Source organism: Schistocerca nitens, chromosome 4, assembly GCF_023898315.1.
Source record: "Schistocerca nitens isolate TAMUIC-IGC-003100 chromosome 4, iqSchNite1.1, whole genome shotgun sequence".
NCBI classification, from domain to species: domain Eukaryota; kingdom Metazoa; phylum Arthropoda; class Insecta; order Orthoptera; family Acrididae; genus Schistocerca; species Schistocerca nitens.
In genome coordinates this window covers 885155106-885173046 of record NC_064617.1, presented here as the reverse complement: position 1 = coordinate 885173046, position 17941 = coordinate 885155106, and the positions used below count along the sequence as shown (strand labels likewise).

The 17941-nt window shown below is 39.9% G+C and overlaps 1 protein-coding gene across 1 annotated transcript in view; it reads left to right on the top strand.

Annotated features, from left to right (window-relative positions):
• The first annotated feature begins 11636 nt into the window (after positions 1–11636).
• The window catches only part of LOC126253411 (3-phosphoinositide-dependent protein kinase 1-like), a 426440-nt gene continuing 420135 nt past the window's right edge, over positions 11637–17941 (top strand). Inside the window, exon 1 of the mRNA XM_049954721.1 lies at positions 11637–11765. Coding sequence (XP_049810678.1) covers positions 11742–11765 — 24 coding nt within the window. The 5' untranslated portion in view covers positions 11637–11741. The remainder of the gene's footprint in view (positions 11766–17941) is intronic.

Sequence of the window (17941 nt, the reverse complement as noted above, 5' to 3'; positions counted from 1 at the left end):
GGGGAATTCCTATGTTTTACAGTATTCCCTTCACTATCTGATAATATCAAAGGCACAATAAATAAAAATCTAATCGTTAAAAAATACTTTAAATGAAAATGCTTGTCATTCCATTTTCTTCTTCTTGTTTCGAATGGGCTACTTTGGACCACACTTGTTCAACTGTAGGGCTTTGATCTTTGCCCAGTACTGTCACACGTTCTGCCAATGCAGCCCCTTCCTTTCTTCTGTCAGGAGGTACCTTTCCTTCGGGGCTTTTCCTGAAATTCTCGGACTTCCTTCAGGATACGTCTCACTCACAGACTGTCTGTTCTGGAGATCAGTTATTCCCAATTCTTTAATTTCCTTTTCAGTTTCTGTCAGCCAAGTGGTAAGAACTTTCCTGTTTTGCCAGAAGGTGAACAGACGGTTGGTCGATCTGTTTGGAGGCAATATTGCTACAGAAAGCTACCCTTCTTTTTCTTGCAGAGAGAGCCTCTCGATATGTTCGTAGAGCTCCAAGTTATGTTGCCTTCTGAATTCCCCACCTTCTTCTACCGGACCTAGGACCTTCCTGAGGATTCTCCTCTCTCTGACTCCCAATTTCTCCATCAGACCTCTTCGGTTCATGGAAACACATTCCATGGCAAACAGTACTTCTGGTTGTATGATGTGTAGTGCTTAAGTATCAAGTTGCGTGATGGGCATTTTTGTTGTAGGTGTTCATAGTCAGCCGACAGGCTGGTTCCAACTTGTTGACTCTCATGGATAATGATGTTTTTTTCTGAAAAGGTGGGGTCAATCCATTGTCGAGACACCTGAGCTTCTCAGTCCTTTTGATGTTTCCCTGGTCTAGTAACATCTCTCTGTTAGTTTCTTTGATGTTGGTGAAGAACTCTGTTTTCTCCAGCGACACTTGAAGACCCACTTTGGCTGTCTGTTTTCTGAGGCAGTTTACCTGCATTGTTGCCATTTCAAGAGAATCAGTAATCAGTGCCATGTCATCTGCAAAAGCCAGGCAACCTACAATCAGTCTTTCATTCTTATGGCCCAGGTAGACACCACTCTGAACACCCAAATTGGTCAATTCCTTGCGCCATTCTCTCACAACCTTCTCAAGGACACAAGTGAAAGGAAGTGGGGAAGCTTTCTGAGAACCCACCTCTAAATTTGACCTTGTAATGGGTGTTGGTCAAGGTCTCTAGACTGAGTCTGCAGGTTTTGTTGTCTAGTCCTAGTTCCTGGAGTATTTTGTTAAGCATTTCTCTATCAACAGAGATGTAGGCCTTCCTGATATCAACAAAGGTGACGACCGCCTTGCGGTTTCTCATCGTGGAGTATACCAGTACAGTTTTAAGGTTGAGGATCTGTTCTGCACAGGATTGGGTCTTCCTGCTATTCTCCCAGTTGACTATCCAGTTGATTTTCTGCCCTTGTTAGTAATGCCTTGGAGTGAATCTCGTATGTTACAGGCACAAGAGAAATTCCAAAGTAGTTGTTCAGATTAGTAAAATCTCCCTTTTTGTGAAACGGATGGATCAGAGCCATGTCCCAATTCGGTGGTAATTTCTCTGTTTCCCAGATGTCCTGGATGATCTCAGTGTGCTTCCATTTTACTCTATAGAAGAAATCTTTTGCAGTAATGAATAAATTCTCTTTAAGTGGAGCTCTTGATTTACACACAGAATTATAGGCAAAATTCAGTATCACTATGTCCTAAAAGGAAATTCCTGTTAATCATTTCCTTATTTTACATCATACTAAATTGCTGGTGCTATAACCTTCTGTGACGAGTATTTTAATCTCAGGAGACACAGGACAAATAATGCAAACACCTTCACACTTAATTCTTATTACTGCTACTGCTGTTGTTATTGTTGTACTCATTGCTATTTTTTTTACTTATCAATCATCTCATTACCTAAGCAACTTCTTCCTAGTAGCAGATCTATGGAACACAATTACCACACAAAAATAAAAGTAAAATAATAGTGGCTCCCCAAATTTCACAATGTTCCATGTTGAAGAGTGAAATCTGCAGTAGAGACAAGCACGTTAAGGTGCTCCAAAAGACAGAAATTATGGATACAGGTGTGTGTGTGTGTGTGTGTGTGTGTGTGTGTGTGTGTGTGTGTGTGTGTTTCATAACATCTGATAAATAATATTTAATTAAGTGTCCTTTCCACAGACTTCTACTTCACAGTTGAAGACAGTGCCAGGAACATTCACCCACAAAAGTGTTTAATTTTTCTGGGGAAAATCCATTCTCAATAAACAAGACAGATAAAATTTTACAGTGTTTTCTTCTGAGTGCCCATGAGTATAATGTCCATGATATACAATTCTTAACATCTGTCACAGCAAAACATCTGTTACAGAAAATAATCTAATGTTACGTATTTATACATTATTTGAGCTTAAATTTTGATGTTGGACAAATGATAACAGCACACAGGTTCAGGTAAGAAACAAATAATATATAGTGTAAGTTTTTCGTATCTGATCTAAATTCTTTCCTTGAATTTTCTCATTTTCAGAGTACTGAAGGGTGATCTGCTTTAACTGTTAAAATCCATTCCAAAGCCAAGATCACATAAAATCTTTCTTTATTTAAGACAACCTGTTTCAATAGTCACTGCTGTCATCTTCAGGTCTTAAACACCTTTTTGTTGTAAAATATGTTCATTTTACACTGAATCTCATGCACAAGACATGAAGTGAATAAAACTCAGCACATTATAAAAGTTTGCCATCACAGTCTAAATCTACTTTACATGTCTTATAAGGTAGAACTGGTTTCTGACAGGCACTAAACACTGCATCACACCATTAGCTAATGACCAAGATACAATCATATGTCACTGCCAGCTGTAGCTTATATGCCATTTAATAGCTTATGTGCCATTTAATGTGGATTCACAGTGATGACAAACGTCTATAATGTGCTGAGTTTTATCCACTCGACATCAAGTGTGTGAGACTCAGCACAAAATGAAGAACCCAGTCATCTTAAATAAAGATTTTTTTTTTACGCGATCTTGGCTTTTGAAAGGTTTTTATAAATTCTGTCCCTTTAATTTATACAACAGTCGGTCAAATGACAACAACCAAAAGAAACTAGAATCAAATCAATGTTGCATCTGATTCTGCCTTGAAACATCAAAGTAGCTTGTGGAACTTTCAAGAAACTAGTAAATGTTTGAATAACTAGAGGAATGAGTGGGGGACAGAAGGTTGTACAAATATCTATACATAAACAGATCTTTCACTATGTAGCACAGTGTAGGCTATTACAAAGCATCCTTGCAAATGCGAAGTACGGACCACTATGTAATAGACTGCTTTCTATCACAGACAATTCTCAGAAAGTGGAAGACCGGATGGTAAGAGCTTTGGATGTGACTAGAAAGAGTCTAAGTTAAAGTCTCAATTCTGGATGCATAATCCATACCTCTTCAGACTGTCAAGTGACCAACAGATTTGGATACATACTGCAATTTTATTTACCACAAAGCACATTTTGATTTGGGCACATTACGCCATTAACTAATAATGAATATACAACTGTATGAAGCTCTTTGCACATTGCTATTCACTCCATGACTTAACTAATACAATCCATTATGTTCTGCTGGGTGGAAAATAGTCAACAGAAATATAAGCAGTAGCAGGTGTGCCTGAAATAAGTTTAACAGAACTTTTAGTGTACTCAGTATACACAAAGAATTTATCTAAAAGGGTCACTGGCACTATCAGATTGTTCACTGAGGATGGTGATGTGTACAAGAATGTACTGCTGCTGTAAGATCAAACAAAAATGCAGAAAGACTTTGACAAAATTCCTCCTAATATTAATAAATGGCAGCTCTATTTAAATGTGGATGAATGGAAGATAATGACTACAAAAAAGAGAAAGACCCCTACAGTGAGCACCTGAAGCACATAATGTCATTTAAGTATTTAGGGACAATACTAGAAAGCAATATGAGACTGGACAGACGTGTAAGAAGTATTAGGGTACGCAAATGAAAGACTTAAAATTGTTGGAAATGTTTTGGAAAATGTACTGAAAATTTACAGGAAATAGTATAAAAGGTAATAGTTTGACCAATTTTAGATTACTGCTCCAACATTTGGAGTCCTTATCTAGTACCAACAGACAATCCTACTGCCACGGTCAAATATCTCATGTAGGCATCATGAGAATAAGATGAGAGATTAGGACATATGCAGATACATGCAGACACTTGCAAGGCAAATGATGAGGGGCACAGAATTACTAATATTGGTGCAATGTACCACCCACCACACACTGTATAGTGGCTTGCCGAGTATATACGTGTGGGTAGCTGCTTTCTATAACCGGGAGAGCATCTCTGAAGTTGGGACATCAAGGGGTGGAGAAAGACATGTTGAAGTTTACACAGGGAATCCACATTTTGTATCAAAAAAGTCAACACTACAATGTACAATTTTACTGGTCTATATGTTATCTCTTCCTATTTCCTCCACAAATGGGACATGGATTGGATGAATACTTAAATATTTCCATGCAGCCTGCTGTTAACATCACTTTATCTTCATGGAAACAGTATGTACGGGACTGAAAAATATTCACGAGCTACAACTTGAAAACTAAAAGCTGAAATATTTTAGCATGTGTCTCCAAGACATGAAACATATGCCTTCAAATACTGTACCTCTGAGGTTTTGACCAATTTCTGTTAAATTCTACTGCAAGCCAAAAAAGTCCTGCGACTTCTCACTGCTTCCATACACTGTTCCTATCCCAGCTCTGGGTCTCATGAGTTTCAGCAGTACTACCATGTGTGTAGCACAGAGATGAGGGCACAAGATTTACATTTGGGATGAATACAGTTCTAACTTTCATCTGGCCATACTCATTTAGGTTTGCCACAGGATTGATATATCATTAAAAGCAAATACCAAGATAGTTTCTTCAAAAATGGTATGGCTTTTTTTCCCTCTGATATAGCAACTGAATCATTGCAAAATTCGACAAGTGCCTAGAGAGACTTCCTAGAAGACAAAGCAGTATGTAGCACTCTATGAATAGGGATATTATATCAGGAAGAAAATAATATAAGGTGTACCACAAGGAAGTTTAGCAACCATACTTCTGACCATGTATGCAATGGCTTTGTGGATAGGAACTGTAGCACTGAAAGACTGTTCACAGAGCATACTGCCAGAAAAGCATTTAATCTGGAGACTGCTAACTTAAATGCAAGAAACGGAAATGCAACTCAACAAGCATTTACTGTGTGATTGTCCTTTACAGTCTGTGTGAGCTGTTGGTTCTAAATAAAGAAAGAGCAAATAAGATCACTCAAAAAGTCAGGTGTTACCACACAGTGCATCCATGAACTGAAAGAAACATTAATAAATGCGTGAATATATTTACTTCAGAAAACGGAAAGAAGAACATACTGCTAATTAGCTGTAAATATTTAACAATAGGGGTAAAAGTGTGGAGACCCTACAGCTGAAATTCAGATATAATGAGATACATGCACTGTGTTTGTATGTGCCATGAATGATAGTGAAAAACCAGAAAGATCACTCAGGTTTAGTTATAAGTAAATTAAATTACAAAATATGAAGATTCAAAAATTATATCCACACGTACAAATAACAGTTGAAAAAATTAATTAATAATGTGAGGATGGGTAACCAAAAAGCATTAAATGGATTGGAAAGTGCAGTTGCATTCAATAATGTTTTGTTTATTCACCACATCACCTATAAAAATTCAGTTAATTTTCGTATGTGCTTGAATCATTTTTCCCATTCATTCATCAGCAATACAGGTAATAAAACACAAAGCTAATATCGCAAATTTTGTCATCTCAGCAGCTTTGGAATGTCATGCAGATACATAGACAGTACATATTTTGGAGATGAAGAGGAACTGCTTAAGTTATTTAGACAAATTCAAATAACGTAATAGGAATTATTAAATTCACTAAACAGAACTTTCCACTCTTCTAACCACTGCTCGTGAAGGTCACAATTCTATTCTCCAGCATAATGCTCACTCACTGATAAATCCATCATTACTACATGGCTCAAGAGACTGCCTTAATCATATTCACTGGAAAGGTTGAGTCCAGACAGTGTGTGTAATTTGGGTCACTGCTAGCAGTACCTCACTAATCCACTATCCAAGTCTTATATTTATTCAGCATACAATACACAACAAAGCAATGTTAAAAAAAAAAAAAAGACAGCTGTCGGTTTTGGGACACACACGTCACTGTCCGTTTTTGAAACATTAATGAGACATACTTTAACATACAAAGTAGCTGTGTGACAACATTGCCTTATCGTGTGTAGAATGCTGAATAAATACAACAACTCACTTAACAACCATTACCCTCAGTCCATAAAATGAGTAATATTAAAATGTAATCAAAATACTGCATAGGCAAATGGAATAGTTAGCCAGGGGGAGCACCCACGACTATACCTTCTATCTTATAGGGCATTCAGGATAACTAACAGGTTTTACATGGAAAAATTGTCATAAGGAGACACAAACATGCACTTCAACCATTACAAAACAATGGATGCCCTTCTAAACATAGATTTTAATGTAATCTAAATTACTGATTGTTACGAACTATATGACATTTGTGCTATGGGAAACAGTATACATCTAATGCAAGAGTGCATCCAAAATGTACTAATTGCCTTGTTGAAGCTCTGTGGTGACCTTGCCAAAGTCTTTTATGCACACTATGAAAACCTCCACCAAAGTAAAAACAATACAAGCAATTCACATATGACTGCCGCCAAAAACAGATTTAATATAATAGGTACATATGAGTGGGCATTCACAGTGATGGGAGTATTGAGATAAATTTCCTCTCTATGAGTTCGATTGCAAAGAATGGCCGAAGCGAGGAAGTTATCAAAAAATAGAGAATCCAGTCAGAGAAAGCTCATTTCAATTAAAAAAAGAAAAAAAAGCTCTGTTGGTATAAGACAGCAAAATGGAAATGAGGAAGATGTCCCTGAAAGAATACATATAGAGCACAGAATTGTTTGGAAGTGAAATGTGAACTAACTGGAAATCTGGAGATGAAGAAACTTAAATGTGGTGTTAAAGACTGAAAAATTAAGTGAACAGATGAAACTGCATATTGAATAGATACTAAAATGAATATGTGAGTAAAGACATCTACAGAAGACCCTTACTATACAAAGTGACAGATCAGTGGAACATATGCTGTGGCATCCAGTAACAGCTGACTTGGCACCAGGAGCAGTAGAGGAGGAAAATTATAGGGGCTGACAGAGAACGGACTATCTAAAGCAGATGTTGGCTGTAATACGTAGAGATGAAAATGTCAGCACAAGATAGGAAAACATGGACTGAGGCTCACCACTTAGACATCTAATGACAGGTTGTAATTTTTACTGTTAATGTTTTCTGCCTACCAAGAAATAAGACAATGTCACTGATATGAACTGTAAATAGATGTTACACATGTGGCCACAAGCATTCCAGTAAGACAAGCTCACCAAAATAAGAGCCAGCTAGGGAAGCGAGGAAGACTACAGTGCAGTCCACCAGTTCTATGTGAACAAATGCAAGGCCTAACAAGCCACACAAGAAAGGCTTTGTACATATTTACAACCAGGATCTACACACTCCTTGAAAATAGAAACAAAATTTAACTGCATAATACAGTGAATGATTGCTCACCATATTGCACAGATCTTTAAATAAGTATAAAAGAGAGGAGTTTTCGCTACAACTTAATTTTCATTTCCCTATATAAATTAGTGCCTTATAGGATGCAAAAGGCATAACAATTTAAAGAGACGAGGATTAAGAAAATCCCAATGCCATATTTTGACAAGTCCATGAATCACCAAATGCAACATACAGGACACTCCATACGATGCTGGTTCATGGTATAACCAACAGCTGAGTGGATTGCACATGTTGTGCACCTACAGAAGACAAGGCTACAGCCACACTGCCAAGACACTGGTTTCTTGGCTCATAACTAACCAATGACACAGCAGTCACCAAGCTCATCACAACTGCTTGTGTGTCAATTCTAGCAGATTATGTGAAGGGACCACTCTTACTCCACTTGTTCCTCAAACCCTTCTGGAATCTGTAATATCAGGACATTATTGCTACAGCCCCTCCCAATGTGCTGCAGCAATGGTGTATTTAAGATATTGATACTGCCATTCCGCTTTGATCAGTGACATGATTCTCAGCACTTTTAAATCTTTGGTCTAGGTTAGGTTAGAAGGTGACAGACTGGTTGTTACAATATGATACTGCAGTGACTATATTATTCCAATTTATGATGTAATGTTCCTTCGCAGATGCATGCATGTCTGAAGGAACAAGCACTGCACTGACAACAGCCATCATGAAATACATGAAAGGCACTCTCCTTTGCAAATATGGACTACCATCAGCTGTATAATGGAATGACGACAATGAAAATTTGTGCCGGACAGGTTTGGTAAGGCAACCACTCACAATAAGTGCGAAATCCGGGTATAAGTCCCAGTCCGGCACAAATTTTCATTGTCGTCATTCCATTATACAGCTGATGATAGTCCATATTCGCAAATGCAAATATATTGCACGTAGCCTGGTTGTTAGTTGGTGAAGCCAAGGGATGTGTTATGAAATCTCATTTTTATTTTTTATACATAGTGCATTCCCAATTTAAAAGATCCATATTTTCTTCCTGTAGCTCAATATTTCAAGATTTTACCATGTTTGGAGATGTCAATGAGAAGAACATTAGTCCCAAATCCCCAATACTCCTACAGATGTCTCGATACTTTTATAATCAAAACAAGCTTGATTGTACAGTGCCACTGTCACCATGTCACTTTATGTGTCACTGGCCAAAGTTAATGGGTTGTATCATATTCTGTCACTACTTCCCATCAAGGTAATACCACTACAGGCACCCTCAGTATTCTTGAGATACTGTACATATCATACTTGTAACTTATACAAGTGTACGTCAACATAACTATCATTCAACTTATGTAATGAGTGCATGTATGTGTCTTTCTATGACAATCTTGATGTTTGTTACATTTCACAGGCCTTGTGAACACCCTGTAAAAAGAAACAAAAAATTAGCTACTGCTACAGAACAATTTGTATCAAACTTTAAGCTATAGCACACTTGAAACACCTATAGCATTTCAAATAATGGGCTAAAAACATACTAATGTTGCATATTGCCTCAACATAGTTGTGTAATGAGTGGTGAGAAACTAAATATATATATTAAAATATACATAATTTTGCACAATCTCAATACTGTTATTCATACGAGGAGGGAAGCAAGATTCTTCAAGAGGGCACAAGTTTATACAGGAAGCTCATGATCTGCATTACCTTCCCAGATACTTTTTGTGTGAGTAGAGAGAGAATTTGCACTGTACCACAAGCAAATAGTTCTTTCAGGCTCCTGAACTCCACACAATGCTGCAATATATCTAATGGCTGGTTCACAGGAGTGTCTCCGAGAGTTATTTAAACATAAAAAAGCTAAATGTTAAAATATTACAGCCATAGAATCAAAATTATAAATTGTGCATTTGTGTGATACTCATATGTAATCTGGGGTTTTGTGTACCAGTAAAACATCAATTTTTAATACTTTTGGAATACTGTGACAACTCTTGTACAATAATTTCTTATCACTTCTATTAAAGCAGGCTTGCAATTCACACAAAATTAAGATTGTAGCTGCAAGAGTCTCGGCTTCCTAGCACAAAATAAACAGTAGCATATTACAGTTTCCATTACAGTTAAACAAAAATATTTACTAGACCTCAAAAACAACAGACAAGTACTTAGTTACTGAACTGTTATATATTCTGTAATCTCTTCTGTTATTTAAATTTAACATTTTTTTATAATACTTACTACTCATTTTGAGTGCAAGGGTACCATCCTACTAACTAAAATTCCCGAAGTTCTCTGTGTATGTTCCACTACCCTTCTGCACTGTAAGTCAAAATACTGACTGACTCCTTTGCGTTTATACAATTAATGTGACAAAAATTACGTAGTTGACCCACCCCCGATCCATTTTTCATAGTTACATATGATGTATGTAAGTAAGGTGTATTCCAAATACAGCAAAGTGCATTTAATATGGTGACGAATGTAAACATTAGGCTAAGCTACAGGACAGTCTGTGAGCGCAACCTTGATTTGGCATTCACATTCGTTGGCTTCACCAACTCTCAACCAAATTATCACATTCCAACCTAATGTAAACCTTGGGCTATGTTACACAATCAGTCAGTCAGGAGATGTGTACACGATATTGTTTTAAACATTATCTAAATGGCAAAATAGAATAAAAATCACTAAAATCGGTCCATAATTTTACAGAAATGTATTAAATAGGATTACATCTATATGGATTCACGGAAACTGAAGTTCCAATATAGGTGTAAAATGCAACAAAACAATTTTATCAACGTGTATGAATTCACTACGTAGTGTTGAAGCAACACCAATCAGGTGACATCTCTATTTTCCAATTACCTGCTGTAAACTACACTGCACGATTTAATGGAAAACAAACGTAATATTGCAGTAAAATGTATAACAATCGCGCCAATATCACCGGTAAATAACATGAAAGCAATCGGGTTAAGCAACTTTGTAATTAGCCTACGCAGACAATTTCTTGGGGCAATAGCAAGGCAATTTCTTATAGGGCTTGAAGTGTTAAGACACTTTATATCCACAAATAATTTAAGCCTAAACAGTTATGTTGTCTACTGAGGTAGGGAACGCGGTGTCACTATGTATTTCTCGTCCGAAATTTATCAATCAGTAACACACAACAATTGTTAACTGTTTTGGACACGACATAAATGCGTTTCAGACGTGACGGCGGGTCTGTGATTCCAAACAAAAGCATACGACAGTAATTTTAAGTATAAACAACAGGTTTGTTTCGTCGAAGATGATGATGATTTCTGCTGAACAACTACCGAAACAAGTGTAGTCATGTTCTAAAACAAATCATAGATACAAAAAAGGGGAAACATTCAGTCAGTATGACGGCATTGTAAATTATGACAGCATAACACCGCTCAGTTGTTGGTATTGCTGAAGGGGTGCGGCTCGTGTTAGTAAGGAAGGTTATAAATATAGATTATGGAAGACTTACCTTTTAAATTGCGTAGACAACAGTTTACAGCTGGTATCCACGAACGTGTAAAGTTTATGGTACCTCAAAAAACACAACACACAATATTCTGTCACACTATCTAATGTGAGCAGCCATCACTATATCGTTGTTGGCATTGATGTTTGCTAATCTTGGGACCGCAGTGCCTTGTATCGTTTATATATAGTAGATACTGGTATTTGACAGAAAGATAAATAATAATACAACAGTTAAGTAAATACAGAAGAAGGATTTAACGGCAGAATTTCTCGAGACAACTCCAGCAACGAGAAAATGCTTGCAGCACTGGTGACATCTAGCGGCAGATGTTGTAATTGTGTCACGAAAGTACGGGTAGCAGTTGAGCTACCTTGGAGGACTATGTTGTCACTTGTTCTCGTAAACTTACAGGTGTGCAGTTTGACATCCAGGTAGCGCTAGCATTCAACATGGCGCGTATCTGCTGTTATTAATTTGCAGCTGTGCAGTTGATAATCTTGTGAGCATAAAAGTGTTTTTTTTTAGTGGAACAACAATATTGGCGTGGATATGTCTGAAGCTTCAGGGCAGGTGGTAAGTGAAATTGATCTCCATTAATTCTGTATTACAACATTTTGAATGCATGGAAGCAAAATCGATCAGAACATATAATCGCGAATTCCACGGCCTGAGTTGGATCCCATAAATCGACTGAATGCGAGAGATCCTTGTTGTGAAGACACCATGTTCCTCAAACTCATATACTTTCTAGTGTCTGCGCTCTGATTACGGTTTGCAGCAGAGAAACTGCTATACAAATCCTTGCCGGAAGTAGGTTGCTGGTGAACTAATTGCTTAATTCATGATGTAGCAGATACTTTTGTGACATGTAAGATGACAAGTTTGCAGTTTGTCATCAATTAGTGTAAGCCGCCGCATTTCATATAACATTTGTTTTTCTCGTGAGAATCGCGTCCTAACCATGTCGTTGACCGTTACGCGTGTTTCAGTGAAATGAAGTAGCGGAATGGCTTGGAAATTCTTTCGATCCGTCGCCCACATTCTCTAATGAGCGGAACAGGATGTGCCGAGCGGCCAAACGTTTGTGCATGTCGCTGTTTGTGAGTGTAGCTTCATTTCTGTAGTCGGTGTGGAGCACGTCGGTTTGTTGTGACGGGCAGCGGCAAGGAGCAATGCCCTCGCACCGCGTGCGGCTAGGTAAACGACCTCTTCGGCGCAGCAAGTTTCTTTAAGAGTGGGCTTTTCTGTGTGTTCTCACTGACAACAACATGTCAATCGCTATCAATATACTTCTAATAGGCACAGCCAAGGCCCCTCAGGTGGACTCCGCCGAGAAGAGATACGCCCTCCGAGAATTCGTGTATTGAAGATGAATACGCGCGTAGAACAGGAATCTTCAGCGAAACGTGTTTCTGAGATTGTTGAATGGATTATTGTATTCTTACCTTTTTGAAATGTACCTATTTGTGTGTGTGAGTGTGTGTGTGTGTGTAAACGAGTACATCTAAGGTCTAGTTTGGGTTGGAAGGTGACAATTTGGTTGTGCGTTGGCGAAGCTAAAAGATCTGATTACGAAGTAAAGGTTGTGAATGAACAGAAGATCTGTAGTGCAGCTCGAAGTTAACGTTCGATCAATATTAAATGCGCTTTCCGTTGTAAACAACTAAAGCTGCAAGCTAAATTTGGGAAAAAAAACTGAATCGAGTATATTGGCGCATGTTATGTGCAAATATCGTACATAAACTAAGCAGATTCACTCTCGCCTTGGTTTCGTTGTTAATCACTGAATTTTGAGCTTTCATCAATGCCGTAGAATGCGGTTCACATCATTTTACCTTCATATAACTGCAGTCAGGGTAGAAGTATTAGTTTGTAAATACACTTTCGCTGAATACTCGTTAAGGATTAAAACAATACTATTTGCAGTGCTTGGAACTTTGTCTCGTAGTTTCAGATTTTCATAACCAACTGTAACCACAAATACAAGAGACTTCAGCAAACCACACGTAATGATCATTCTTCCGGAGATGCTATATAATGACCTACTCGGAAGGTTCGAATGAAAATAGGCAAATAATGTCGTGTTCGTTGTTTGTCCTTACAGTGAATTTGAATAAATATTATGCCGTCCGTTCTCTGTATTTCTCATCAGTATCCTTTGCTTCGGCTTTAATGTGCTCTGTGCTGTAACGAGTTTATCATCCGACATGTGAAGTATCAAGAAAAGAGCGAAAGTGAGTGTTGTTTACGCGCAGCACGAAAATTTGTACAGATTTGGCGAAATCTGCGTTTAAATGATGTAGTTTCAAATGTCACATTCATAAGACTACGATATATATAATCTTCGGATCACGTTCTTGTTGTGTTGGCATTACCGAGTTTTTTTCTATATGCTGTGCCTTAGGCGATGCTGCAGTATTAAGCATAATATCGGTATGAAGGATTTTCTGTCACTTATTTTAGCGAACTTCCATAGGCTGCTGCTTTACCATCCCGTTACCGCAAGTGTTCTGACTGCTGATTACGTCCTGTGTTCGCTCAGTACCAATGTAGTCTGGCGTCAGCTATAAGTAATGTAAATATAAAACACACGCGCTGTGTGGGTTGTGGAGACACGGCCGTGAATTGGAGCGCGTGCATAGTTTATAAGTGTACTGGTCGCGGCGTGTCATGGCGGACAGAGGATTGTTTGTAAACAGGCCCCCACGCAACGCATGCCAGTCTGCGGCGGCCGGCGACTCTTCATTGTGTCCGCAACTCAGGGGTGCAGTGCGGCAGTGTTGTGTGATTCCGAGGGTTCCGACAGAAGCCTCCATACACGTAATTGTGGAGACGCCAGCGGCAGGTGCTGCAAATTTTTTATTTGCGTATGCGGTCATAGATTTTCCCGTCGCATAGGTAATAATTCTCTCAGGGGATTCTGTCGGTCTGAATTGTTTATTTTCTCACGATTTTTTGGCAACAAGACGGTTCAGGTAACGACCGAGGAATGGTAGGCTAGTCATTGTAGCTCGAATCATTTTACCGTATAGATCCCTGGCAGTTAAGTTGTCGTTGGCGCTTCTGCCATAACCAGTCGCTTAACGCGATTTTGTTTACGTTTCTAAAGTAGCACGTCGGTGTTGCCTTTCTGTCAGTCTGTTACTGAAAGTTGGCAGCAGCGCTGCTGTTAGCGATCTTCATTCGTCGAGTGCCATAGGTCACTTCCGCAGACTGAAAGTTTCAGTATCAACCCATATAAATATGTGATTGTTTTCTCGAGATAGCAACGACGCACTTACACAAATATGCACAACTGTTTAAGACTGTCCCACCTTTTTCTTGCTTGTATACTAAATTACTACACCTAGAAATGCTTGAGAGTAGACGTTATCTCCCACAGGAATTAAGAGCTAAGCAAAGGAACAGCCATGACGGGCTGGTCCCACTAGGACTTCATTTGACGTTCGGTATCGCCTTCCACCGCACCAACTTTTCCGTCAGTCGGTGCTGGGGTGGGGAGATGGGACAGTACTCTTCGGACTCAGCTGCTGTAGCTGGGTTCACTGCGCGCCGTGTTCCCAGTGTGCAAATCGCAGTATCCCGTGTCTCGCTGAGACGGGATCGGTTTATATTTATCAGTTTCTTAAGTTGCTGCATCTTCTTCACTTAAACTCTCTCAGAAGAAGAGAACTGAGCAGTAATTTATTTCCTTCGTAGTCCGTGGTGTGACCAATTTTTAAGCTGAGATGTGCAACGGCCGAGTTGCTGGAATAAATGTTCAGATGTGTGTGTGAATTCCTAAGGGACTAAACTGCTGAGGTCATCGGTCCTTAGACTCGCGCGCGCGCACACACACACACACACACACACACACACAAGGGAGGACTCGAACCTCCGGCGGGAGAGGCCGCGCAATCACTGACATGGCGCCTCCAACTACGCGCCCACTCCGCGCGACCAATAACAGAAAACTGTGTCGCGTTTGTGCTTGCACCACGCCTCCTCAAAAAATTTAATGCGTGTTTACTATTGATAAGGGCAGGTAAGAAAGTACTGAAAAGAACACTTGGGAAATAACCTGAATCCAAATCAAAACTGCTCCCCAGATTAAATTAATTACCACGCGATACTTCGAACGGCAGGAATGTGGGTTTTAAGCCAAATTCACCTGACTGGTTTGCCGGCCGCGGTGGCCGTGCAGTTCTAGGCGCTGCAGTCCGGAACCGCGGGATTGCTACGGTCGCAGGTTCGAATCATGCCTCGGGCATGGATGTGTGTGATGTCCTTAGGTTAGTTAGGTTTAAGTAGTTCTAAGTGCTAGGGGACTAATGACCTAAGATGTTAAGTCCCATAGTGCTCAGAGCCATTTGATTTGAACCTGACTGGTTTCCCCTATTCCGCCTGAAAAACCACAACACAAAGACACTCTGCATGCATGCGTGCGCGGCAGGAAGGAAGAGAGAGAGAGAGAGAGAGAGAGAGAGAGAGAGAGAGAGAGAGAGAGAAGGAAGGGAATGGGAAGGGAAGAAGAACTTACTGTAACATGATTGTAAATGTATCAGTAACGTTTGTTAATGTTACGCAGATACAACCAACCACTAATTGCTCACCCTAATGCTGGTGAGCCATAGATGAATGGTGCCAATTTTTTAAGATGGTGGGGTCGAAGACCGTGCTGCTGTGCCTCATCTTTCTCAGGCAAAACTTTCGTAACACACTTCGTTCGTTGCAAAGCCTACTGGACTTGCGGGAAGTGACAGCTTACACAAATTTGGGAGTTAAGTGAGCAGTGCTTTGTGTTGGTTATTTCGTGACACGAGCGGGAAGAAAGCAAGCACGAGCTTGAGTTTCTGTGATTTTTCCCTTCATGCTTTTCTCGAGTGATGTATGCGGAAGGAAGTGATATGTCGCCCCCACTCTTCGTGGAACGTACGCTCTCGGAATTTTAATTGTAAACTTTGTGACGCACGACGCCTCTCTTCTAGCATCTGCCGATGTGGTGTGTCGAACATTTCAGCGACGCATTGGCATTTACTTCAAAAACCCATCACCAAATGAGCTTGCTCTTCTTTGGATTATCTTCATCTTCTACATAATAATGCTACCTGAAACTTACTGGCAGATTAAAACTGCGTGCTGGACCAAGACTCAAACTTGGGACCTTGCAGGCAAGTGCTCTTACTTATTGGTAGCAATAGCCCGCAAAAGGCAAAGGTCTCGAGTTCGATTCTCGGCCTGGGACACAATTATAATCTGCCAGTTTCATGTCATCATACACTCCGCTGCAGAGTGAGAATTTGATTCCAATAATGCTAACCGATAAGTATTCCAGACTCACAAGAAACAGCAAAGAATCTGTCGAACGAGGATTTTGTAAGCTTCATCATTCGTGGATGACTTACATTTATAATGTAATACGATGATTACACAAGTAATTGGGTTTTTCAGATTAGTTGATAGTTCGGTTTAGTTCTGATATCTCATCTGCGATGTCGGAGTGAGCGATTCAGGGCTGTTTCTGAGACGCAAGTCGTTTTTCTGCCTTGGAGACAGAAGTCACGTGCATTTCAGTGTATCTGACCACATCCCCGAAGGTGAGGCGGGGCGTGCAACGTGTGGGAATAAACATGACGGCAGGAATATCGCCAGTACTATAAAAGTGAAACCTGCCCACTTCTCAGAAGATGGCCGTTTACTGATTGGACAAGTCACGTGATATCTGACGTCACTGATAAGAGCGCTTAGATCACTTAAATCTTCCCTGCCGTCTTCACAGATTGTGTGTCAGAGTCTTCGCAACTTGTTCGTGTGACTCAGGTGAAGAACACGATTTTTTCCACCCCTTGTGTGTGAGCGCTGTTGCGACCAGGATGTTACTTTGTGCAAGAGACGAAGCAAATCTAAATGCCAAATCCCCAATAATGTCATAAACCTCGCATCAGGAAAGAGAACAACTTGCAGAATCATGGTGGACTTTTAGGAGTTTTTAGCCTGTGCATTACAACTGAGTGTCTATTCCCAGTGAGAGTATCTGTGCAGTCCGATGGTCCGTTAACTCGCCAGGAGCGTATCTTTGTATTTATTTATTTATCACTATTTTATGGAAGTCTTAGTACAAGAGGAAGAGTATGTAACTATTTCACTTCTGAACAGTTTAGCCCTCCTTCATTGGTAGTGTTATTTACGTTTTGCACCTCTATAATGTAAAAGAATAGTATTTCTTTCCGGTTAGCATGATGTGTTGCTATGTCTGTTTGCCACCTACTGTGTGCTCTTTATGTCCACACACAGCAGATGCACCACCTGTGTAACGAGGTCCTGCCTGCGCGGTATTGACGTCAACATATAGTTGATTGGAACTGTTGGGAAGGTTCTTTTGTTGATATGGAAGAAGCAGCCTCCGCAACAACAGGTGACACGAAGGAAGTGCGGAAACGCTCTGTCCCACTAGGTTGGCAAGGGAACGTGTTCCGATACACGCGGCGAGAGCACTAAACGGCGCAGATAGAGCCGGGGACCCAGAGTACGTGGGGACTCGGTCTGCGTCTTACTACAGGGCCAACAGCCTCACGTCGTCTGTAGCCCCTGTTTGTCTAATGTGCTGCAGTCCAAAAGTGGGTAATTCACTTTCCTCTCGATGAAAGAGAAAGAGAGTGGTATGGCGTTGTTAGCTGGGAGACCGCGAAGTATAGGTCGAACCACCTGAGCGGAAATGGTTCTCTTCCTTCGCGCACAAGGACTGGTTTCCTTGCGGTCTGTGACAGTTC